We start from the raw sequence: 27,015 nt of genomic DNA on the forward strand, positions 1-27,015 counted from the left end.
GTGAAGGCTCATTGGATATAATGGGAGCCAGGAATGCCAATGGACTTCCATGGGCTTCACTGAAATACATTACAGCAAACAAAAGCTGCAACACAAATGTGGAACGGATTTAGAGAGACCTGCCCTGGGCCTGGAATGACTGCCCCCAGAGTGGAATGATGGTCTCTGGACCGAGACAGACTGCTCTGGGGCTGGAATGATGGTCCTACCAGAAAATATTTTTGTTAGTCTTTAAGGTGCTACTAAACTCTTGCCCTTTTCTACCCTGGGGTAGCGTAAGTGTTCAGGGACTGGAACGACAGCCCTCAGAGTGGAATTATGCCCCTGGGGATAGCAGAAGTCTGTTATTCTGGTCCCAGAACACTTCTGCTACTTTCAGGGACCACCATTTCACTCTAAGGGCTTTCATTTCAGTCCCAGACTATTGACTATAGTCCCAGGGAGGTCATTCTACTCCCAGAGCACTGATTCCAGTCTCAGGTACTGTCATTCCAGTCTAGGGGCTGTCATCCCAGTTCCAGAGTAGTTTATCTGGGTCCAGGGACTGTCATTCCACTCTGGGGACTGTCATTCCTGTCTCAGAGCACTGATTCTAATGCCAAGGGCCATCATTCCACTCTTAGGGCTGTCATTCCAGGCCTAGTGCACTTATGCTAACCCTAAGGACCAGCGTTCCACTCTGGTGGTTTTTATTATAGGCCCATAGCAGGCTAGGCCCAGAGCAATATATCTGGGCCCAGGGACAGTAATTGCTTTGTGGAAGCTGTCATGCCTAAGACAGGTTTCTCAAAATCTTTTCTGCATTTTCAATTGCAACGTTTGTGTGCTGTAATGTATTTCAGTGGAGCTCATGCAAGTCAATCGGCATTCCTGGCTCCCACTATATCCAGTAGGCCTTTAAGCCTCTCCCATTGTTTCCAGTAAGCATTCCTGTCATTCATTTTAGTACATCCCCATAACAGAAGAATGACAGAAAGGGAGCCACTTTTACTTTGTGAAAGGAAACTAACAGGCCACCACAAGGAAGTGTGGCAAATGCAGAGTTTTCAGTGGAAAGGTAAGGAATTTTTCTTGTCATTCAGCCACTGTAAAAGTAGGAAAATGCAGGGTTTTTTGGGAGGGGTTGTAGCTGTTTTTTAAATGCCACGGTTTGCCAGAGCTCTCCTGCTAGGCTGCTTTGACCGCCATTTTAGGAATCAGTGGAGAGAACTGAGTCTGTGCCAAGAGGTATCTACCTCGGGGGTCTGTAAAATTGACCCCCTTCATCCAATTCATTTTGGGGGGAGGTCTTAGATTACAGTGAGAACTGTGTTGTATGCAAATCTGGAGGCATTATCTTTATAAACAACAGCCAAGACCCTCATATACATTCCCCATTGAAAATAATGGTCCCAAACTCCAAAACCACACACATTTGAATTCCAAACCTGGAATCTCCTACCCCAAAATAAGCAAACATGGTAAAAATCCCCCCCAAGCCTGGATCCAAAGTAATAACAAACTTGTTCTTGGTGCACACCTCTAGAAAGCACGCCTACGCTCTCATTCAAAGAACATTTAAAAATAGAACTTACAGAAGTCTGCTCCCCCACCCATTCAACCAATCAGCGAAAGATAACCAATTACTAGTTGTGAAATCCAATTTTATCTCAGATTTCAGTAATGACTGCTGCTTTTACGTACACTGCATGGCAAAATTCAGAATATTTACTTACTTGTCTTTTTTGGGGTAATAATATCATTTATTGATAGTTTAAAGGTAAAGGTCCCCTGTGCAAGCACCAGATCATTCCTGACCCATGGGGTGACGTCACATCCCGACGTTTTCTAGGCAGACTTTGTTTGCGGGGTGGTTTGCCAGTGCCTTCCCCAGTCATCTTCCTTTTACCCCCAGCAAGCTGGGTATTCATTTTACCGACCTCGGAAGGATGGAAGGCTGAGTCAACCTTGAGCCGGCTACCTGAAACTGACTTCTGCCGGGATCGAACTCAGGTCGTGAGCAGAGTTTGGACTGCAGTACTGCAGCTTAACACTCTGCGTAGTGCACCATAATTAGAATTAATTGATGGAGGTGCATGTTCAATAAAACAAAGGATGCAAATGCAAAGATGTGCTTGATACACTGATACTCACGGTCACAGAAAGGAAAGCCATGGTATCCTTCGGCACACCGGTCACAGTGCCTGCCCTGATAATTTGGTTGACAGTAACAGTGACCTGATCCTTCCTCACAGCCGTTAGAATGTTCCGGATTACAGCTGCAAGCTAAATAAAATCACATCAGCACAAAAGCTTTCCTCTACACAATTTATTTATTTATTGAAGGTTCATGTTGCAACTACAACAAATTCTATTATACATGTGACTGCTTCATTGTTTAGATAAATCTGTAAATTGGAAGTGGAATGTGATTTCATATATTTACAGTGCTATGTGAGTTAACCATGCTAATATACAGTCTTCCTTCTGACAGTAACTTATGCTAAAGAAATGACTAGTAACTATCAGCCAGAGGTTAAGCTTTCTTACATGATTGACAACTCTGCCTTCTCGGCTCATGGCTGTCTGCTACCTTTTTAGAAAGCTGACTATGTTTGTCAACTTGTACTCAGGAGTCAAACTTCAGTTTACTGAGGAGATCCATCATCTGATGTCTTGACAGGTTTTTAATGCTAAAGAGCAGCTGCAAGAGGACAATTTTGACCAGAGCTCTGGCTACAGAGGAGAGGGTGATGTCTGCCAATTCTCTCTATATCTCACACTATTACTGAGGGTCCCCCCTCATGAATGACTTTTCAGAGGGTGCAGGGACTGCCACAAGAAAGGGAAGGTGGCCAAGATCCATTCTGCTTATGCCATTCTGTTCTCAGTTCCTTAGATCTGGTGCCTGGGCACAGCGACACACTGGTGGGTGCGCTTTTCCCCAGCATAGTGCAACAGCAATAAAAGCAGCTATTCTTGTCAGCCGTCTGCTTGCTAAGCGGACATTTGAAGCTGCAACCTTATAGTTTCTGCTATCTGCTAGCTTGAATCAAAGACACCAACAATGGGATCCTAGCAGAGTTACACACTTCTAAGCCCATAGACAATAAATATACTAACTATATACAGTAACAAATACTGAAATGAACTTCAGATTTCCCACCTTTGAAATAAAGAAAAAAATTCAAACTAAAAAGTTGAAAAGAAAGCAACCTACGTATACATCCGTTTGGTGCTGTCACCGGAACACCATGAGGACGATAATAGCCCTTCGAACATCTCTCACAGTTTACACCAGCTGTGTTGTGCTAGGCAGGTTAAAGTGAGAGAAAAATGTAACTAGAGAAATACAGTTGTTAAGAGCAGGCAGGCAGGAAATGAAGTAAACACAGCCATTTTAAAAATGCATCAATACTGCAAAGTAAATATGGCAGACAGGAGGCTTATTTTTGCTTATACAGCAAAACTGTCATCTTGGACTACATTATATTATCATAAAACACATAAAATGATTAATGTATGGTGAAATGCTTAAACCAGTGTGAGATAAAGTCCTGGCTTCTGTCCCTGGACTCTTTCCATTTAATAATAAGAGATTTACATAAGGACAGCGTGCCAGCAACAAACATTATCTAGTCTTATTGATAAAATCAATAAAATATGATATGAAATACTTATTTTACTAAAAGATTCACCCCAGCTTCCTTGTATTTAATACACATAACACAATAACTCTTTTTTTGTTCTCTCCCTGCATTTACATGAGGATAGAGTGCTCAAAACAGAGTTACATGTCTCCCTTAGATTGCAAAACAAAACACAGGGGGAAATGTCCAAAACGTAGGGTTGCCGGGTCCCTCTTTGCCACCGGCGGGAGGTTTTTAGGGCAGAGCCTGAGGAGGGTGGGGTTGGGGAGGGACTTCAATGCCATAGAGTCCAATTGCCAAAGCGGCCATTTCCCCAGGTGAACTGATCTCTATCGGCTGGAGATCAGTTGTAATAGCAGGAGATCTCCAGCTAATACCTAGAGGCTGGCAACCCTACCAAAACGACAAAAATATTTTTTAAAGGGAAAAGTGTAAAACCAACTTAATTGGACAGCAGAGATGTTTGAACCTTTGTGATTGTCTATAGATCATTCAAATAAACAGATCTATTGCAAGAAAACGATATGCGTGTCACAGTGATGCACTGCAGGATACACGTCGGGCTGGACCCAGCATAAAATTCCAGAAACACATGAAAAAGACCACAGCAGCGGCTTTCACAAAGTCCAACTTGCTGTATTTCCACTTGTATCTCCACTTGCACAAAACCGTGCACTACCCATTTTGGGGCACTATAATACATAAGGTGGAAAGTGCTAGGTGTTGCACAAAACCTTGGGCAAGTGTAACTGCCCTAAGCCTATTTACCTTGCGCATCACTGGATTTAAGCCATTGGTCTTTGAAAAATGATAAATCATACTATCTCTGTACGCCATATCCCAATTTGCATAATGTCATTCATGCATAGTTCCCACTGTGTTTCGATGATACAAACAGGAAAAAAAAACTACAGTTCATCTGCTTCTCCTGTTGGGAAAACCTGTAATTACATTTCCTTTCCTTTCCTTCCTTTTATCCCTTAGAAGCTCCTTGATCAATTGATCTTGAGAAGCATATATCTAGTGTTGGAGGGATATAAGGACTGAAACAAATCTTGACACTGACAATGTAGCCTTGGGGTCCCTGTCGCTTAGTAAAAAAGGCATTATGTCAGTCACAGAGGCATTGGATTTGTATATTAAAAGGGGGGAAATATAGTGCGATCGAAGTTCCTCGTAAAAGCGGCATTCCAAAAGGGCATGGGCTAATGTGTCAATAGAGCCAGAAGAGCAAGGGCAGATCCTGCCTGAGTATGGTATATTCAGAATTCTGCCCTGCATTACCATAGAAGGGTTAGCATTCAATCTAGCCAAGCAAAAAGCTCTAGAGACGAGGAGTTGTCAGATAATATGTATAGGCAGGCAGACCACGTGGAGGGGGTATTCCGAAGAACTGGGATGAACAGACGCAACGAGCACGAAAAGTAGTGCTGTTATAATCGAGCTGTTTAATGCGCTTTTTAATTTTGGCAAAAGCTTCAGTTTTCCCAAGAACTGATAACATATCCTGCGAGAAGCCCGGCAACGCCAGTTTCTCATTTAAGATTTTTTGCCATGAGGATTTGAAAGGGTCATGCTTCAGAGAAGCTAGGAACCCCTCAGTGCTAAAGCGTAATTACATTTCAGGGCTAAGTAGTTTCACCCAACCTAATTTCCACAAAATTAAATTATGACCAATCATCATCAGTTGTCTGGGCAGTATTTCTTAGATTCCAGTGACTTTTCCAGGAAGATTAGCAAACATGTTATTTCATGGGCAAGACACAAAGAGGAAGTTCTAAATAGAAACAACAAATGGAAAACAAAGATAATCCTTCTTTCTTTGAAACAATAAAAAAAACTATATCCAAGTACATATCACACACAACCTGGTTTTAGTTTAATACATGGATAAAAATACATGACATTTAGTTACTCTGCACTTTCCCCCTGATTTTCACATCTCAAGTAGAAGACTGCCTGCCATCTGGAGACATTTTATTTATAATTTTTAGCTTCCTGTCCTTCATCCTGAACTCAAGGTCACTTACACATTAGATTTCCCATTCTGGTTGGATCCTGACCTGCTATATCATGTGCCCCATAACCATATCCTAGGCATTACCAAGCACAGGCTCTTCTCTGACCCTCCCCTTCAATTCTGCACGTTTTGATTTCTTGGCAGACTTAATATGGATCTGCCTCCCGTTTCTAATCATCATAACCATAATGGCTGTATTGACTGATGGGAATTTTTTCAATGTTCTTCCTTTTCCACAGCCTTTTTGGTCTTAGAATGTACTATCAAGTCGAAATACGTGAGCTGCTTTGGCCTGGGCTTTTCCATGGAATCTGTGGGTCTTTTCCATTATTTAGAAGGTTAGAAGATTACTTCTTGATTCGTTGAAGGGTTTCGACTCAATCCATTTCCTCTTGTCAGGGCCCTTTTTTGAATTTGAAAGCAAGTCAAATTTAATTTTGAATAAATGATCTTGTAAGGCTCCTAATGTTTCCAAGCTTCAAAATTGCCCTTGCTTCAAAAACAATTTGGCAGCCGGAAATAGACCAGTGGAAGGGGGGGGGGGAGCGATCTACATGGCCAGAGTGATGATGTCACTTCCTGGTTGACATGGATGCAACAGCATTGAGCTAGGGGACGCTCTAGCAATTTCCCCAAAAAACTCTATGGAAACTATAGAGTTTTTGGGAAGAGTGCTAGAGTCTGCCTTGCGCGATGCCGGTGCTTCCGCATCAACCTGAAAATGATGTCATCGCACTAGGTGCACAGATTGCTGCCCCCGAACCCATCTCCATGAAGCTCCTGTTGGGGCAGGAGAGGAGGGTGCAACTCTGGTGTGGCAAGAGCTGCAGTCCTGGGGAAAGGAGGAGGAATAAGGTGGCGCAACCCCCTTCCCTTCCCCATTCAGAAGCTTGGGGAGACCTTCCAGAGACACCCAGCAAGACAGCTGAGGGCAAGCATCAGAGCTGGACAGAGAGGAGCCTCACCAGTGCAAGAAGGAAACGTGTATGACGTATCACTGATCACTTTTTTGGCATTCCACTTCAGCTTATTCTCACCAAAATTAGGATGTTTCCAGACATCATTGCAGTACTGCCTGTAATGATCCCCCAAATCTGCCTGAACTAATAAGCACCCCAAACATGTGTATATGCTCTGATTCAAGGTACTGGCAATTGCAAAACGCTATATCCAAAGTGCCTTTAGAATCTTACATAACAGATAGAAATATTATTATAATTAGTCTGGAACAAAGCCTTATAATGTCCCTCTTACCAGGCATTGTCTCATCTAGGGTCTCTTTCTAAAAAATAATATTTAAAACAGATTTTGCACAAATAAATAATGTATCATTGTAATCAGCTCAAAAGAAAAAAGTATTTCATCAAAGGCATCACTTGGGACTTACTTCTAAGCAGACCTGTTCAGGATTGCTTTAAAGGCTACTAAATTTAGCCATTACAATGTGTGTGTGTGTGTGTGTGTGTGTGTGTTAAGCATCGTGAAGTCACTTCTGACTTATGGCGACCCTAGGAATTAATGACCTCCAAAACATCCCATGATTCCTTGATCAAATCAATCCATCTCATATTGGGTCTTCCTCTTTTCCTACTGCCTTCAATTTTTCCTAGCTTTATTGTCTTTTCCGGTAACTCTTATCTTTTCATAACATGACCAAAGTTCAACAGCATCAGTTTGGTCATTTTAGCTTCTAGGCAGAGTTCAGGCTTGATTTGATCTAGAACCCACTTGTTTGTCTTTTTGTTGGTCCATGGTATCCGTAAAACTCTCCTCCAACACCACATGTCAAATGAATCAACTTTCTTCCTGGCAGCTTTCCTGTCAACTTTCTTCACTGTCAAACTTTCATACATAGTAATGGGGAACACTATATAATGCTACTATATCATCCTAACTTTTCCCTATTATTTAAATCGCTGTTCGTCCTATTTCTTCTAGAGGCTTAAAACTATAGTTTAGTCTTTCACTAGGTTGGAACCCGGCAGCTTTTCACTTGTCTCATCCAATTCCCCTTCTTATCATAGTACCCACCGAATGTGAATTTGGTCCATGAGTCCCCTGATTGCCAGTGTAGCCTTTTGGGTGATCTGAGGGGACCCCTTCCTCCCATTTTCACCAGCAGAAAAGCAAACTGGATCCAACATATTGTTTTACGTATCAAGGGATAAGAGATCTGAGCCAAAAGCTATAAAAGACTGAGAAGGTTGTTTTTGGAAAATTTGTAATGACTTGACATGGCTTCTGAATACAGGCAGAATATGGAACATTTTAGTATTCTTTGCAAAGGAGCTGCCATCTTATTATTTAGTGGATTATGTGTCGCACAGACAAAAAGCTGTACTGATTTTTCAAATTGCATTCTAAAAGAATGTTTGTTAGGCTTAGCTTTCAAAGACCAACATAAAGTTCTAAAACAGTGAAAACTGAGCAAACATTTTCTTCAGAGAACAGTGTGACAACATCCGATCTCCAGACCTAGAAAGTAGGGACTTAAATTTCACACCCTACGAACCTCTTTTGTTTTTTTGTAAAAATACTTTCATTTTTACAATGGAGGCTTCTGGACGACTTAGGGCATTAACGCATGGGCAGAATGTTCCTGGTTCGCTCCTCTGTTATCCCACAATATTTTAATCCCACAATATTTAAGTCTGGATAAACGCATGATGCCAGCCTATCCCACATTAAGTCTGAAACAAGTAGCTGCTGGAGGCTCCCCGTGCGTTTGAACCAACCATATAATGTGGGATAGTTCGCAGTGCGGGATAGCAGGGGAGTGACATCGCCCAAGGATTGGCTGAGGGGTTATCCAATCAAAGGGCGATTCTCCCCTTTTTTTCTTGGAACACCAGCGTTCCGGTATACCATCGTCTCAACCTGTTAAGAATTGATCTTCTCAGGCATAAAATGGCTTTTTGGAGTGGGGCAGTGGAATGCATACTAGAGTGAGGGAGGTGCGTTGGTGCTACTGAAAAAATGATGTGGGTATTTTTTTGCTGAGATGTTAGAAAACCGGCAATCTGGTGAAGCTAGCATACCTCAGAAGTTTACAGGCATTGCAAACGAACTCACTAGTAGAAGCTGGTGTGGATGACAGGATGGATTGTGCTAGTCCCATGGGCTGTCATTCCAGTTCCAGAGCTCTGGGTTTAGAGATCTTACTGGAAAATCCATTCCACATTTTCTTTGCAACTCTGTTTGTGCTGTAATGTATTTCAATGGAGCTCATGCAAGGCAATTGGCAATCCAGGCTCCTTCAATAGGCTATGCATCCTCTCCCATTGTTTCTAATCGGCTAGCCTGTCATTCATTTTAGTGCATCCCGACTTCACCTCTTTGCTTCCACCCACACCCGGAAACTAGCTGCGATGATCCCAATGATCCCGAGGTGGCCAGCCCAGAGGAGAGGGGAAGGAAAGCCTTGTACATTTTTCAGCGTGCCGCTTCAGAGGCTCGCAACAGCACAGCGGATGGGAACGCGTTGATCAGATTGACGGACCACGTTTTGCTTCCACCCAAAGCTGGAAAGTTGTGCCTTTTCCTTCCCAGTGTAAATAAAGCTGTGTTGTGAGGGCGAGGCAACAAAACTGGCTGGGCTTATTCAAAACAGGACAAAATGGGCATTTTAATTAAAAAAGACGGGACGGCCAGGAAATGTGACAAAAAACGGGTCAGCCTATACAAAAGGAAGGTAGGACAGGACTGTGCTTCAGCTGCCATTTGCCTTGGGGTGGGGGCTCAGTCCCCCCTCGCAAGTTCGGGGGGGGGCTCGAGGGCTTGAGCCCCCCCAAAGTTTACGCCTATGTGAGGGAGACCAGTAAGGGGTGTGTCCTTGAACGAAAGGAGGTTAGTAGCGGGCTAGTCATGTGATTACACGCACGCCGGCGTTCCAGTAATGTAGCGAAATTAAAAAAAAGTAGCGGTTTAGCACTGAAAAGATCGCTAGAAAACAGGGATTGCTTAACCCGGGTTTTTTTGCCTTAATTCGCGACTAAGGTGGGTCCGATGCGCAGCACTTGGACGGTCGTGCGTGTGGACCACGGAGATTCGCTACTATTAAGGCACAAAAGCGAGACAAATTGGCCGTGCGTTAAACCCCTTAATCTCCTGGACGACTTAATCTCCTGGTCCTCGATGATAACAATCCTATTATGAAGGGATTATAGACTTGAAGGAACCACACAGAAGGCATGATGAAAACTAAGAAAACAAGTTTATATCAGTGGTATGCATGGCTTGATTATTTCTCTGTTTTCCTTTTCTCCAGCCCTCTCGGTATTACAGTAGCAAAGTGACTGGAGAGCTGGGGCCTGAGAAAGCGTAACAGTTATGAAGCAGATTTTTTGTTTGACTGATCCAAACTTATAATATGGAACAGAAAGGCTTTTAACTGCTTTTTACAGGAACATCACTCACACTCTACCTATCTTTAATGGACTCCCTGCCTATCCAGCAGTCCTCCTAACCCCTCTCCCACCAAAATCCAACCACCACCAACTCCGTCAGTTGGCAAGCAACTAAACCATCCAACACAAACAGATTCTTATCTAACTTGCAACTCTTATTTATATATAGCCTGTGAGAACAAAATTCTATTTTACCTGGCAATCAATGCAAACTCCTCCACCTTGATACTGTCCAGAGAGATTTAGGCTCTCTTTACGCTGCTCAACCTCAGGACTATAATAGCAGTCACTGGCATGCCCATGGCAGTTGCAGGCTGGAAGAAATTGTGGGTTAGATTTCATTATAACAATGGCGTAAACGAGCGGCAGAATACAGAAGAACAAAGCTGCTCAAATTCTTGGAGAACGTGCAATACAGATAAAATGACTTCCAAAGCACACAGGGAAGCTACCTAAGAAGCATGCATAAAGTTTATCAGATCCCAAATGCCATGTAACAGCTATATAAACAGCACCTCCAACCAACAGAGGATCCAGTACTTAGTCCTCACAGTTTAATCAGGACTTGGTGTGTCTTGTTGTGTCTTAAGCCAGCCTCTAGAAGTTCTGATCTATTCTGAAGGCTTGGATAACTTGCACATTATTAAAATTTTGTGTCTCTAAGCAAATGTTTTGCTTATAGAAGGACTTTCATTCATAGGGTCGCCATGAGTCGGAAGCGACTTGACGGCACTTAACACACACACACAAGCAAATGTTAATCCAATTTAATATACCCCAACCCAGCAAACCAAATCAGATTGCACAAAAGAAAACTTTACATGTGATCGACAAAAATTTGTTTAAACAACCTCCCTGGTTTATTTTTACACAAATTAAGCCATCAAGAAATGTATATTGTGTCCTCATATCCCTATGCAGTCAATTTATACACACCTTCAATTTAGGGATTACACAAATTACCATTTTATTGACTGTACTGTAATTTCATTTTGGATACAATGGGATAAATTGTTTAGGAATCTTTTCTGACTACCTGTTCAGGTGAGCAGAACAGAAAAGAGAAGTCATTATATTAGATCAAGTAGCTAAAATTCACAAAGATATCATGTATTCCATCTGTGTTTTCAGGGTCACTTCAACACAGGACTTGTTTACCTTTTGTACTCTTCTATCCAGGCTTTCAGAATTGTGTGTTAAACATGCATATTTATAACATTCACTTTATTTACTCTTCCCTTTCACACCCCATAACTAAGCCAGAACCTTTTAATGTACTTACATTCACACTGGTTTGTGCTGGTGGCTGTTGCAGGTTGCCACTGTCTCTGGTTATATCCCACACAGCAGTGGTCACAGGTTTCCCCACAAGTGTTGTGCTGACATACGCACTGATACCTGGATATTTAAGCAATTGTTATTTATTTTATTCTTTTTTTCTCTTCCTTCTGAGTTGTTCACAGAACACAGTGTGTGCATCAATAATCTATTCAACATTACACTTCACTAGAATGTTCTTCCAAAACATATTAATGCAGCTTAACACATTTTCCAGCACGGAAGTAGAAAACTTATTTTTATTTATTTAACAAAATATTTATATCCCACCTTTCAACACAAAGATCACCAAACAAGAACAGCCAGGTATTCACTGAAAGAACAGCAGAGATGGGGTCAAGTAGCTTACTTCAGCAAGAATTCCACAGCTTGGGCACTATATCTGAAAAGGCCATCTATGGCCAAGATGTCTGGGGACATGTACAATTCAGGGCCTCTACTGTTGATCTGAGTGCTCAGGTAATCTTTAAGACTGTATTTTGATACCATAAATCATGGTATCCTTCTGGACTGTCCCGAGATGCAGCCCACGCCCGACGTCTCGGGAATACTGGCCCCGCCAGCCCCACCCGAACACCCGCCAACCCCACCTGCCGCCATGTGCCCTTTTACCTCCAGGCCAGCTGGGGAGGAGGACCCAGGACCCAGTGGAAGGGCCGAAACGAAGGTCATGGGAGGCGCCGCAATCCGGGGAGAGGTATGCCTAGCTGGGGCGGAGGCTGCAGCTACACACAGCCTCGTGGAAACCGTGGCACCGCACAGTTCCCACCCCGTGACCAGCAGAAGGGGGTTTGGCTCAGCAATCAGGCTGCTGTCTGGCCCACAGGGCAGGGCAAAATGGCCCTCGCTGACTTGGGAGGGGGGAAGCAAGGGAAGCCCAGAAAAGCCCAGAAAAATCAGCCACGGAGCTAATGGGCCCAGCGTTGTAACTTCAGGAGGGAGGAAGTCAGGGAGGAGGGTGGATGAGAAGGGGCGGGACTTCCCCTATATAAGAGAGGCCCTGGCCTAGTCCGAGGAGGAGTGAGCAGTCTCGGACGCCAACACCCAGAGAGAGTGAAGGGTGGCCCAAGGCTGCAGGGAGAGGGGGACAGTGCTGCTTAACCCCCCCTCCTTTTCTGAGGCCAGTTAGAGCTCCCAGCTGAAACCTTCACCCAAGGGGAGACGATGCAGGCGGGGAAATGGGCTCCAACTTCGACAGGACAGACCCGCCACCACCCACCGCCGCAACCCAGGTGACCCAGGGAGGCCGAGCAGGAGCGCCAATGGACCATCTTTCCAGGCTGGGACTGGAGGACACCATTCTGCAGTTATTCTGGTCCTACCTGGAGGGTAGGTTTCAGAAGGTGGTGCTGGGAGACTCTTGGTCAGCCCTCTGACCTGTGGAGTCCCGCAGGGTTCCAGTTTGTCTTCTAGGCTTTTCAGCAACTACATTAGGCTTCTGGGTGAGGTCATCCAGAGATCTGGACTGTCACCAATATACAGGGGACACTCTGCTTTATCTTGCACGTCTGGCTGATTCCAGGGAGTCTGTAGAAACCCTGAACCAGTGCCTGGAGGCAGTTTTGGAGTAGAAGCCTAATAAACTAAAGCTTAACTCCAACAAGATGGAAGTGCTACTGGTGAGCAGAAGGTCTGACCCAGGAACTGAAGGTGTCACCCTTTCTGGATGGGACTGCACTCTCCTTGAAGGAATAGGCCCATATACTGTCGAAGGCTTTCACGGTCAGAGTTCATTGGTTCTTGTAGGTTATCCGGGCTGTGTAACCGTGGTCTTGGAATTTTCTTTCCTGACGTTTCGCCAGCAACTGTGGCAGGCATCTTCAGAGTAGTAACACTGAAGGACAGTGTCTCTCAGTGTCAAGGGTGTAGGAAGAGTAATATATAGTCAGAAAGGGGTTGGGTTTGAGCTGAGTATTGTCCTGCAAAAGTAATGTGCTAATCATTGTCCTGTAAGTATCAAGATAATGTGCTAATGAGGATATGGTATGTTAATATGGAACCATTGTATCCTGAAGTGATCTGTTAATGTGTGTAATCCAAAACTAATCTGCATGGCTATTGTTGAATGTTGTCTTTGTTAGTCTGGAGGTTTTTTAGAACAGGAAGCCAAGCCTTATTCATTCTTAAACTCTCCTCTTTTCTGTTAAAGTTGTGCTGATGTTTATGAATTTCAATGGCTTCTCTGTGCAATCTGACAAAATAGTATCCCTCTTTACCAAGGTTCCAGTAAAAGACACAATCTCATTGATTAACCAGATTTTTCCAGAAGATATAACAGCCTTATTTCACCATTGTTTGACAACAAGTTACTTCCTATGGGATCAAGAATTTTATGAACAGATTGATGGAGTAGCTATGGGAAGTCCACTCAGTCCAGTAATAGCAAACTTTTACATGGAATATTTTGAAAAGACAGCATTAGAATCAGCACCTTACAAACCTACAGTCTGGTTCAGGTTCGTAGATGATACATTTACTATTTGGAGCCATGGTGAAGAAAAATTAATGGACTTTCTAAACCATCTTAATAATATCCATCCAAACATTCAGTTTACCATGGAAAAGGAAATTGAGGGTAAACTCCCATTTCTTGATACCCTTGTCATCCGTAAAACAAACTTTCAGTTAGGTCACAAGGTCTACCGGAAACCAACTCACACAGATCGCTACTTACACAAAAACTCCAACCACCACCCTCGACAGAAAAGAGGAATAATCAAAACATTAATGGACCGTGCAAGACGGATCTGTGAACCACAGTTTCTCAAGGAAGAAACTAATCATCTAAATCACGCACTGCTAGCAAACGGCTACTCCAAGAATGAAATCAGAAGGGCCATTAAACCAAACAAAAATCAGAAAACTCAGGAAAAACAGTCTCCCATAGGAAAGGTATTCTTGCCATTTATTAAAGGAATCACTGATAGGATGGAGAAACGTTTGAAAAAACATAACCTACAAACAGTGTTTAAACCCACCAAGAAAATACAACAAATGCTACGATCAGCAAAAGACAAAAGAGACCCCCTCACCTCTGCAGGAGTATATCGTATACCTTGCAGCTGTGGAGAAGTTTACATCGGGACCACAAAACGCAGCATACAAACAAGGATAAAAGAACATGAAAGATACTGCAGACTTGGCCAACCTGAGAAATCAGCAGTGGCTGAACATGGACTGACACAAACAGGACACAGGGTCTTATTCCAAGACACTGAAAGACTGGACAATTCTACCAACTATTTTGTCAGATTGCACAGAGAAGCCATTGAAATTCATAAACATCAGCACAACTTTAACAGAAAAGAGGAGAGTTTAAGAATGAATAAGGCTTGGCTTCCTGTTCTAAAAAACCTCCAGACTAACAAAGACAACATTCAACAATAGCCATGCAGATTAGCTTTGGATTACACACATTAACAGATCACTTCAGGATACAATGGTTCCATATTAACATACCATATCCTCATTAGCACATTATCTTGATACTTACAGGACAATGATTAGCACATTACTTTTGCAGGACAATACTCAGCTCAAACCCAACCCCTTTCTGACTATATATTACTCTTCCTACACCCTTGACACTGAGAGACACTGTCCTTCAGTGTTACTACTCTGAAGATGCCTGCCACAGTTGCTGGCGAAACGTCAGGAAAGAAAATTCCAAGACCACGGTTACACAGCCCGGATAACCTACAAGAACGAATAGGCCCATAGTTTGAGGCTGCTGTTGGACCCAGGCCTACTGTTGAATAAGCAGAGGGCAGCTGAGGCCAGGAGTGCTGGCACATTTACCAGGGTCTCAGACTGACCCAGAATAATCGGCTAAGTCCCTTAGGGATCCTCCTCAGCCTCCCCATGTAGCACAGTTCTTGTTCTCACCACCCAGTCCCCTCATAAACCAGCTTAAACCTGCTCTGCAGTTCTACAGACCTCTAGGTGTTGCCCTGTTGAAGCCTGATGTACCAGCCTTGGCTGGAGGGTCATTGCTCCACGCCCTGGCTGTCCACTCCTGCATCAAGGGCCCCACATGTGACTGTCTGTGCAGACTTCCTAGGTCTCTTTCCCTAACACTGACCCTCTAGAAATCTCCTGCTCCTGAGCTCTGGCTGTCCCCACACCGGCACCGCCTTGCTCCCATGTTGGTGGCCCTGATCATAGCAGACAGGAGGAATATAAATTTTGGAAATAAATAAAATAAATGATTATTCTTTAAAAAGAAAAAGAAGAAAATGGTTATTTTGTACCATTTGAACAGTTGCGCTATGGTTTTCAATGTACAAATATCAAAAAGAATATATATAGAGAGAGTTAGCAAATATTCCTTTTTTGACCGAGGGATTTATTTCCAACTCAGAAATACTGATGTGCCGGAAAACTAGGAAATTATCATTTTTACAGCCACATTTATTTTGTTTATATGTCAGGTTTCCTTACCTGAATGGGCTCTGGTCACTTTTTGAATCACAGACATCAGCATGTCCATTGCAAGCACACTGCCCACCAACGCTGATGTCTTTTATACTGTAGTAATACTAGACAACAGAAAGGAAATTTGCAGATAATTAGCTGAGTGGTTCTGTCCTTGGTACGTCCTGCCAATGGTTATGGATTCTAGACCCCAGAAGGTATATTGTGAAATATATTAATGGCTAGAGGTACATTCTCCCTGTCCTGGCTAGCCCAGGCTAGCCAGTCTTTTTCAGATATCAGAAGCTATGCAGGGTCAGCCCTGGTTAGCATTTGGATGGGAGACCACCAGGGAAGTTCAGGGTCGCTATGCAGAGGCAGGCAATGGCAAATCACCTCTGAATGTCTCTTGCCTTGAAAATCCTATGGAGTCACCATAAGTTGGCTGCAACTTGACGACACTTTCCACCACCACTAGAGGTACATTCTCCTACAATAGATTCAGCTTATAAACTTTTTTTTTTACAATGTTGAATTTTTATGGACAAATGGAGGGAAGTGCCTCAATTGGACATAGGTATACTGTAGTAACAAAAAGTAATAGCCACAGTTGAAGGGAAGGGACACGTTGAGGTGGCAATGGCCCAACTGAGCTGGTATCCAGTCTGAGTAGACAATACTGACTTTGATGGACCAAGGGTCTGATTCGGTAAAAGGCAGCTTCATGTATGTTTATGTGTGTATTGTTTCGTTATTGAATTTGCTCATGATGGCTTTTCATTATAACACTGCCAATATTCAGGTTAACATAAGACTACCGTATATACTCGCGTATAAGCCGAGTTTTTCAGCCCCAAAAATGGGCTGAAAAAGCCGGCCTCGGCTTATACGCGGGTCAATACGGGGGGAGGGAGGGAGGAGGGAGGGGGGAAACTTACCGCCGCCGCCGGGCCCGTGCTGCTTCCTGCCGCTGGGAGCGGCCTGGGGCAGCCTCCTGCAGCCGCAGGAAGGCTGCCCCGCCTCCCCCGGCCCCCGCCGCCATTTTTCCCGGGCGGGAGGGGCCATGGGAAGCCTCCTGCAGCCGCAGGATGGCTGCCCAAGGCCCCCCCCGCCGCCATTTTTCCCGGGCGGGAGGGGCCATGGGAAGCCTCCTGCAGCCGCAGGAAGGCTGCCCTGGCCCTTCCCACCCCCGCCGCCATTTTTCCTGGGCGGGAGGGGCCTTGGGCAGCCTCCTGCAGCCGCAGGATGGCTGCCCAAGGCCCCCCCCGCCGCCATTTTTCCCGGGCGGGAGGGGCCATGGGAAGCCTCCTGCAGCCGCAGGAAGGCTGCCCTGGCCCTTCCCACCCCCGCCGCCATTTTTCCTGGGCGGGAGGGGCCTTGGGCAGCCTCCTGCAGCCGCAGGATGGCTGCCCAAGGCCCCCCCGCCCCCGCTGCCATTTTTCCCGGGCGGGAGGGGCCTTGGGCAGCCTCCTGCAGCCGCAGGAAGGCTGCACCAGCCCTTCCCGCCCCCCCCTGCCATTTTTCCCGGGCGGGAGGGGCCTTGGGCAGCCTCCTGCAGCCGCAGGAAGGCTGCTCCGGGTCCCCCTGGGCCTCGCCGCCGCTTCCTTCAGCAGGGAGCGGCCTGGGGCAGCCTCCTGCAGCCGCAGGAAGGCTGCCCAGGCCCCCCGGGCCGCGCCGCCGCCGGACCCTCGCCGCTGGAGAGCCCTGTCAGGTAAGCCTGCGGGGGGGGAGGGGTTATAAGCCGACCCTCGGCTTATACGCGGGTGCCTAATTTTCCCCCATTTTTGGGGAGAAATTAGGCACCTCGGCTTATACGCGGGTTGGCTTATACATGGGTATATACGGTAATATACGCTTATTTAGAAGCAAGTACTACTGAAAACAGTGGGTTTATATTGAGTAAATATACAAAGGATTGGGCTGTAAGTCATATGCAAGCATTACTGAATGGTGTTCAACAGAGAGCTTAACCTTGTTAACTTAGAAACACTCCCTGCCACCAACACATGCATTCAGTACAGGGGCGACAAAATTGTACAATAACAATTACTGTTAAGTGCAACCAATATTTATCCTATGGTGTCTAAATACAACTATACATATAAACATACAGTGTTATGTACAAGCATACAAAAATAACAAGCACAACCAAACAAGTCCACATGGATGGTGACACAGACACTAACAAAATTCACAAAAATGCAAGGTCTTTGGCAAGGTGCTGCATTCTTCTATAAGTCCCATGCAGGTAAGTGTGCAATTCTAGCAGAAATACCAATTTTAGAGGAGTAACTTGATGGAGGATACGGCCGTTTCAAATTCTTATGGGTAGAATTCTTCATCAGTCCTTCATATAGATTCCTCTAATATTGCACATCTTAAAGATTAAATTTCAAAATACTGGATGCATGTTAGTTCCCACGAAGGGTAATTATCCTTAAGGCAGCCATGGCTTAAGCCAAGGATAATTACTCTTCGTGGGAACTAACATGCATCCAGTATTTTGAAATTTAATCTTTAAGATGTGCAATATTAGAGGAATCTATATGAAGGACTGATGAAGAATTCTACCCATAAGAATTTGAAACGGCCGTATCCTCCATCAAGTTACTCCTCTAAAATTGGTATTTCTGCTAGAATTGCACACTTACCTGCATGGGACTTATAGAAGAATGCAGCACCTTGCCAAAGACCTTGCATTTTTGTGAATTTTGTTAGTGTCTGTGTCACCATCCATGTGGACTTGTTTGGTTGTGCTTGTTATTTTTGTATGCTTGTACATAACACTATATGGTTATGTCCTGCGACCCCCGGAGGCCTGGGAGTCGCCGGACTTGGCGGGGCTCCCCCTCCGTCCCCGGGGGGGGCAGGCCAAGGGAGGAGGTGTTGGAGCCGCCGCCGCTTGCGGCGGCGGGGTTCGGGCCGACAGGGAAGCAGACAGGCGGCGCGGGGAGACACAGGGAGGCGGGGAAGAGACCCGACTCCCCCGAGAACTCACCGGGCCCCCCGGTCTCCTTCGCAGGGGGCCGTGGACCTCGCCGGCGGAGGGACGGGCCGGAGGGCGACAGCGGCGGCGGAGGGGGAGAGGGGCGACGGCCAGGAGGCAGCCCCGAAGAGGAGCGGAGGGGGCGGAGGCCCGCGGGCCAGCTGACGGGCGGCCGCGCCCGGAGCGGAAGGGGGCGGGGAATCCCAGCCCTGCGTCGAGAGGCAGGGAGGGGGGAACGGCTGGGAAGCCTGAGGGACGACAGCTGGGGCGAGACAGGGAAAGTCACGGGGACGGGTGGAGGGCGGGACCGGGGGGGAGGAGGATAAAAGGGTGGAGGATGCGGAGGCCGAGGAGGAGCAGTAGAGGAGGGGTCTTTTGGGGATCGACTGGGCAGGCGGCACAGCGATCCTGGCTTCCTCTGCGGGGGAATTGAAGCCAGACCAGCTCCTGGAAAGGTATGAGGCCAAGGAAGCTCCTCCACCTCGAACTCCTCCTGCACCGGTGGGAGGCGCCCCGAGCGCAGAGGGGACAGGGCGCCCCACAGGTTATATGTATAGTTGTATTTAGACACCATAGGATAAATATTGGTTGCACTTAACAGTAATTGTTATTGTACAATTTTGTCGCCCCTGTACTGATTTCCTAATCTCCTGATAGTAATACAGTGGTGTCTTTTTCTCCTACCAACACATGCATGGCAGATAAAGTTATTTGGGTTGAATCAACACTAATGTCAATTAGGGCTGTCAAAAAAAAAAATTCGGTACAGTTCGGATTCGGCCGAATTTGGCCCTTGTGGGTTCGGTACATGCCGAAGTCCGAACTCCCCCACTTCGGATCCGTTCAATTCGGCGGGAATTCAAAGTTCGGGGAAAAAATTCGGCCGAATAAAGGCATTAAAAACACAATCGCGCCTTTCCGCGGCTCTGGGGGGGCATTTTTGGGCTTAGAGGTCCCAAACTTTCAGCAGAGCTTCAAAGGACGTATATTGAAAGACTCCCCAAGTTTTGTAAAGATTGGGTCAGGGGGGGCTGAGATATGGGCCCTGAAAGGGGTCCCCCCACCCTTATTGTGCATCTCTCAGCAGAGCTTGCCACCCATGCACAAAGCTCCTAGCCCCGACAAACAGCTGATGAGAGCAAGGGCGGGGCAGGTGCTAAGAACTTTGCAAAGCAACACAACTGAAAAGCAACACCTTTGCAAACATGAAAAGGGCGGGGCAGGTGTGAAGAATTTTGCAAAACAATACAACTGCGAAGCAACACAAGCACGCAATGCAACACCTTTGCAACAGTGCAAAGCAACACCTGACACCTGGGAGTTTGCATACCATGGAAAGGGACAGAGGCAGCTAGCTATGCATAATGAGCAGGAGGGGGTGGAATTTCTCCTTTTGCATTGGACTTGGGACCAGGCAGATGCATTCTTTAAGTCACCATTTGAAAACCAGTTTTGAGCAAGCATCAAAATAACCTAACTGATCTTATGAATGAGGAAAAACCTGAAGAATAAAAATGAAGCCCCCCCTCAAACCAGGGAGAGATTGGAGGGGGAACACACACCCCAGGCAGAACCGGCAAAAGCCCCCTTTGGCTTCCCCCCCACCCACAGAAACTGCTCCCTCCCCACACACACACACACACAGACTCTGCTTTCCCCCCCCACACACACACAGAAAAGAAAAATTATAGATTAAAGCCCCCAAAGGGGTCTTACTGTGGCTGTCTTCTGTTCCAGCAGGAGGGGCTGGGAGGCTGGGTAATCCAATATGATTCCATTTGTATCCAATATAAGATCCATATGTATGCATCTCTCGAGGGTGATCCATTCATCCCAATAGGGAAAAGGGGAAAGCCCATATCTCGGGGGGCCCTGACCCAATGTTTACAAAACTTGGGTGGTCTCTTAAAAAGCCTTGTCTGAAGCTCCGCTGAAAGTTTGGGGTCGGCACACCCAAAAATGCGCCCCCTGCAGCCACAGAAAGAGAAAAGGGGGGGAGCCGATATTTCAGCCCCCACTGAACCCATCTTTACAAAACTTGGGTGGTCTCTTAAGAGGGATTGTCTGAAGCTATGATAAAATTTTGGGGGTTGCACTCCAAAAAAAGCGCCCCCTGCAGCCACGAAAATGGAAAAGGGGGGAGAGGAAAAAGGGGTGGAGCCCATATCTCGGGACCCCCTGACTCAGTGTTTACAAAACTTGGGGGGTATCTTAAGAAGCCTTGTCTGATGCTCCGCTAAAAGTTTGGGGTTGGCACACCCAAAAATGCGCCCTCTGCAGCCATGGAAAGAAAAAGGGGGGGAGCCCATATCTCGGGACCCCCTGACCCAATGTTTACAAAACTTGGGTGGTCTCTTAAGAAAACTTGTCTGAATATCCCCTGAAAGTTTGGGGTCTGTACCCCAAAAAATGCGCCCCCTGCAGCCACGGAAAGGAGCGAATGTGCACAAGCACCCCTCACACACACATGAGGATTTCCCTCTCTCTATCTCTTTCCCCGGCCGGCCGCACATCAGCTGATTCCTCCAGTACTCAATCCTGACTGATTGGCCAGAAGAAGACCCAGCTTGGCCACCGATTGGCCGGGGGAGGAGAATGCTGCTTACTGAAGGCTATGATGCTTACTGACGGCCAAGAATTGGCCGAATTTATTCGCGAACTCCCGAACTCGCTGAATTCGGGCCCCCCGGTTGCCCACCAGTTTTGAGTTCGGTTCCTCTCGAACTAAAAACCGCCGAATCAAGGGAAATTCGGCTGATTTTCAGTTCGGGCCGAACCGAATTGACAGCCCTAATGTCAATATTTACTGTTATTTCTATGTACACTTAAACTGAGAGTAAGATTACCCACCCTACCTTAGCTGTACTGATGTAAAATAAAAAAGAAAAAAGAAAGGAAGCCAAATGTGGCATTTTATCTGCAAGGAACAGGAAAGGCAAAAAGTTGAATCTGTGAGGGAATTTGCATCTGTGAGGCTAATTCACATGAATGTTCATCCTGTGGTGGAAAGTGCTGTAAGTCACAGCTGACATATGGTTACCCTGTAGCGTTTTCAAGGCAAGAGACTTTGGGAGGTGGTTTGCCATTGCCTGCCTCCACCTGGGCCGAGAGAGTTCTGAGAGAACTGTGACTGGCCCAAGGTCACCCAACAGTCTTCATGTGAAGGAGTGGGGAATCAAATCTGGTTCTCCAGATTAGTGTTTGCAGCTCTTAACCACTACACCAACTGGCTCAATGTTCCCCCTACCCCAAATTAAAAATTCCATACAGTGGAGCCATCTAGGGCTAAACTAGACATTGCAGGAAAATAGTTAAATGGGGGAGAAACAAACAAGTTTAAAAATGCTGAGCACTCATGAGACTAACTCACAAGATCTCAGCAGTGATTTTGGAGTACTTAGGAAACACTCTGCAGTTTCATTTTGACGTTCAAAGACATAAATTGGTAGGGGGACTGGGAAGGCCAGGCAAACATACAGTGGAGGGGGAGGAAGCAGATCTGAAATGGAGGAAAGTAGGCAAATGGAGCAAATAGAAGCTCGTGATGGAGGGAGGAAATATCCCTCCCACATAAGTCCTTGAGGGCCACCTCACATCTCATAAATTTTAATTTACATCATCCATAAATGAATCCCACTTTCATCTGATGACCCTAGTAACATAACAGTGGATTTGGGCAATATAATTGTGAAGCAAAATGGGATCATAAATGGCCTCGGTTTCCACCTTCCCTATTCTTCAGTAATGTCCAAAGCGAGGTCTTGCCATGTTCTATATCGAAGATGTGTGGAAACAAGGGGATAAGTGTTATGTTGGACATCAAGTGTTATGTTGCTGCCTCTTCACACCAATCCTAATTTCCACTCTGAGAGTATTTACTCACTCTGCGAGTCACTGTGGGATCCCGTTGAGCTTTAGATATCAAGTGTCCAAGAAGAGTATTGGTTCTGAGGAAACGTAATCGAATATTTGTTGCTTTGGTAAATTCTCTAAGTGCAGGAGAGTGGGTGAAATTATTTGCTCCTGGACGACCATTAACCAATGATATCACAATCTAATTAGAGAGAGTGAGAAAATGTGGCATTAGAAACAACAACAGACAAAATAGTACCAAGAAAAATACAGATCTGTACAAAAAGGGTGAGTGCATTAGGCTACTGGCACCATTTATACAACCATTACTTAACACAATGGGTGATCCTGGTTCTTAAACGCACCAGCCACTTACCCTGCAAGTTACACGCGTCCAGTACGCAAGTATCCAAAACGCCTTTAAATTCCTGTCCCCACCGCACCTCCTTTCTCCGCTGCATTTGATAATCCCCAGACCGGCACGCTCCCACGCATGCCCAGTCGGCTGCTTCGAGCAAGGACGGCGATTGGTCCAGCGTGAGTAAGGGAGGCGGGGGGAGTGCAGGGATTGGCTGGCAGCAGGAAGCGGGCTGGAAGCAGGAAGCGGATCGGACACACTTTGCATGTTCCCACTGTAAGGCACCGGGTGTGGAGGATGTTTCATTTTTTTAATTCGCCGTATAAGCGGATGCGCTTAATGCGGCGAAATTGCGCTCTGGAGACGTCCTCGGAATCCTTCGGGTGTGTTGCAGTGGGAACATGCAAGGAAAGCCCGCAGAAGCCGGCGCTGCAAATGGTAAGTGCGGATATGGCCCTGGACAAGCGCAGAGCAAGGGTTGCTACGCAATTTGCTAGGAATTATCCACTAGATTCATTGCAAAATTCATATGATATACATGATATTCTTTATCTAAAAAAGCTCTTTCTCATGTTGAAATGTAACCCATACCATAAATGGAACTTTAGATACGGTCTCCTTATATATAAACATTCCACAGTTAGAAGCACTGTCAATTATAGAAAATACACTTCTGAAGAGACAGGATGGCCATCCACCAACATTTTTTCCTGTGACACTAGCTGAACTAGCACTAACCAAGAATTACGTTTCTTTCAATGAATTGTTTTTGGGAGGCAGATTCAGCATATTGCTATGGAGTCCCCTGTGGAACCGGAGATCACTAATTTGTATGTTGGCAATTTTGAGGAGAAATTTGTATATTCAGAGAGGAATCCTTTTCATATATTTATATCTATATGGTAGAGATTTATTGATGATGTATTTTTAATATGAAAACACAGTTGTTCTCAGTTGCATGAATTTCGCAGGTGGTTCAACGTTCAGGATAATAACATAAAATTTGAAATACATTTCAATGAACATCCTATTAATTTCCTGGATATCATGATTAATAAAATGGCAATATGATTTGGACAAACATATATAAACAAATCTATAGTTTCCTTTTTAAGTTTTGATCGTTTTCACCCAGCCCATATAAAAAATAATGTATTTCACAGTCAATTCTTGAGGGTTAGAAGGAATTGCATAAAAATTGACGATTATCAAAGGAAGGCAAGAACTCTGAAACAAAACCTTGCCACAAGAAGTTACCCAGAACACATCTTACAAACAGCGTATGAAAAGGCCATAGCTGAAGAAGGGAAGATGTATTAAACAACAATAAAAATAAGGCTGCAATCCTGAAGGGGGGGGTGAATCTCCTTAGGAGCCGGCATGACCCCCCTGCTGGCATAGGTGCCACTTTATTACTGAGGACAAACACACCGGCATCCGGGACTCACAGAGCTCTGCCAGCCCCCACCGCCAGTGCAGCCACTCCGGGAACTAAATCCTAGAAGAGAATGCTCGCATCAGCATGGAGGAGGTGTTCCCGGGGGCAGAGCTGCCTTTGGGCAGCTTCCTAACCCTGTTTGCTCCAGGAATGCCCCCTTGAGCTGTGGCATGGCTTCACCACCTTTTTTGGTGGTGCAGCCTCACTTTGATCAAAGGGGCATTTCCCCCGTTTTTTCCTTTTATTGATTTTAAACTGCTTTTAAACAGAACTTGGCAGGTCATACCTAGACCTCAGCTGAGAAAATAGCAAAAATGTATCATCACAGTCTGTCAAATTGGTTCAAAACAAAACAAAAGAAAAACCCTATATGTCCAAGCCTTCCATAAAAAAGATTTCTTCCCAATTTTTAAATCTGGATCGGACCACAGTGTTAATTTGGAATGTGAAAAGGGGTCAAATTGATATTGCTGTGACATTGTACACCATAATTCTCTACCTGCAGAAACTGAAGGAGGAACTGGATCTATTTTAGCATGAATAGACTCTAATGCATTCCATTTAAAGAGGGGCACCAGGCAAGAAACTTCCCAAATAGCCCAAGTTGGACAGACCAACTGAGAAGAATAATCCCAATAATTAGTACAAGTTAACAGATATGCCTGATGATATTCAGTAAGAGCAGGAAAACCAAATCCTCCTTCATTAAATTACCTAAACCATCCTTCTTTTGGTCTCCCCCTCATTATTTCATCTCTACCACTGTCACTTCATATTAGCTTGTTGGTGATCCCCTTTTGTATTAATATTGGTATTAAACATATATGGAGTGAAACATAGTTAGGGTGCCATGTATTTAGTTTGGTTTTTTAGGTTTTCTAGGATTTTCAATACTGACACTAATTTATATTTTTTCAATGCTTCTATTTGTTTTGGTTTATATATTATTATGCTGTCTATTGAACAGCTGTAAGCTGCCCTGGGCCTGGCCTCGGCTGGGAAAGGGCAGGATATAAATCCAATGAAATTTTAAAAATAAAATAAAATAAACCACAGATGTTCAAAAGGCTGTAGTTGCCTGCTCTTCCGAACTATTTCTGCGATAACAAGAATCTCAACTTCTCTTAAATGCTAGCTGCAAATGAGGCCTGTTGATTAATGGCCCTTTATGACAGCAAGAAAATAGAGAATATTATTTTGGAATTCCCCCCCAACAGAAGCAGGTTTTTTTTCCTGATCATTAAAGAAAATGCTTCAAAGCTCTTTTTAACAAGAGCTCATTGTACAATAAATGAAATCTGTAGTCGCTCAGAACTCAGTTCTTGGAACTATGCTCTTTTAGGAGCATGCTGAAATCGTTAATCCATGACAATAAGCATTTATTAGCACAAGAAGTCCCACTGAAAAAGTTATTGTTTACACAAAGAAAGCAAGGACAGCTGTAAGGAACTGTGACAGTGAACCTAAGCACATGTGGTGGACAAAGGAATGGAGGGAAAGAGGGCTTTCTGTCCCCGAGGCTGTAGGACTGACATCCCAGTACTCATCACTATATGAACCCCTTGGCCGGTGAGGAAGATAACCTAGGAAGTAAGAAATGTGCAAACTGAAGATTTACACTGTATCACTTTAATTCTTGTATTGTATTAAATTTTGTAATCCGGCTTTAGTCTCAGCAAGAAAGATGGACTATTAAAAAAAGAGCATAAATATAAATAAAGTAAATAAGATTCCTGAGGGGGGGTGGACCAAAACACCTATTCAGGAACCTGAATATTTTGAGCAGCAATTTTCCACTCACCCAAGAGGAGTCACAATTACTTATTTTGTTTATTCCCCCAGTGGGGACCCAATGCAGCTTACACAACTCTTCTCCTCTCCTCTATTTTATCCTCACAACAAACCTGTGAGGTACATTAGGCTGAGAATGTGTGGCTGGCCCTAGGTCACCAAGCCAGTTTCCATGGCATGGCATGTATTCGAATTTGGATCTCCCAGATCCTAGCTTAACACTCTAACCCCTATACTAAACTGGTTCTCATATGGTATAGATGAAGTAAATAAATAAATGCTAGCTTGACCTGATATCTGAATGTAGCCTAGATAACTTGAAGCGAATTGGAAAATTTTAGTTTTAATGCTACATAATAGTATTTAACACTGGTCATTACAAACCAATTGCGGTTTTTATGATGTTTTATTTATAGTGTAAGCCACCTTGAATTCTGCAAAGGTAGCTAATAAATGTCTTAAATAAATAATAAACACTCAGTGCTATAGCTGTTGTCCTGTACTTACCTCACCATTTTCTAAAGGCACAATCCGGGAATATTCTGTGGTGCATATGACATCATCATCTCTTCTAACACGAACATTAGCCTCCTTTCTAAAACTTTCCCAGCAGTCTGTCTTAGAATCTAATTTAAAAATTAGAATAAATGTTTAAAAAAATAATCTTTATCTGTTTTATAACACGTTTTAATTGAGTCTTCAGAAGTATGCAAGGTATCATCCAGCATAACCGTTAGTCAGATATGAACTTCTTTTGGTCTGATTTGGTATCAACTTGGACTTT

At 44.8% G+C, this 27,015-nt stretch overlaps 1 protein-coding gene across 1 annotated transcript in view; it reads right to left on the bottom strand.

Annotated features, from left to right (window-relative positions):
• The window catches only part of LAMA3 (laminin subunit alpha 3), a 165,783-nt gene that overhangs the window by 106,719 nt on the left and 32,049 nt on the right, over nucleotides 1-27,015 (bottom strand). Inside the window, exons 4-10 of the mRNA XM_056854930.1 lie at nucleotides 26,739-26,857; nucleotides 22,676-22,846; nucleotides 15,834-15,931; nucleotides 11,338-11,453; nucleotides 10,251-10,369; nucleotides 3,200-3,290; nucleotides 2,134-2,265 (exon numbers count right to left, since the gene is read on the bottom strand). Coding sequence (XP_056710908.1) covers nucleotides 2,134-2,265; nucleotides 3,200-3,290; nucleotides 10,251-10,369; nucleotides 11,338-11,453; nucleotides 15,834-15,931; nucleotides 22,676-22,846; nucleotides 26,739-26,857 — 846 coding nt within the window. The remainder of the gene's footprint in view (nucleotides 1-2,133; nucleotides 2,266-3,199; nucleotides 3,291-10,250; nucleotides 10,370-11,337; nucleotides 11,454-15,833; nucleotides 15,932-22,675; nucleotides 22,847-26,738; nucleotides 26,858-27,015) is intronic.

The sequence above is a fragment of the Euleptes europaea genome, chromosome 8 (genome assembly GCF_029931775.1).
Source record: "Euleptes europaea isolate rEulEur1 chromosome 8, rEulEur1.hap1, whole genome shotgun sequence".
Classification (NCBI taxonomy): domain Eukaryota; kingdom Metazoa; phylum Chordata; class Lepidosauria; order Squamata; family Sphaerodactylidae; genus Euleptes; species Euleptes europaea.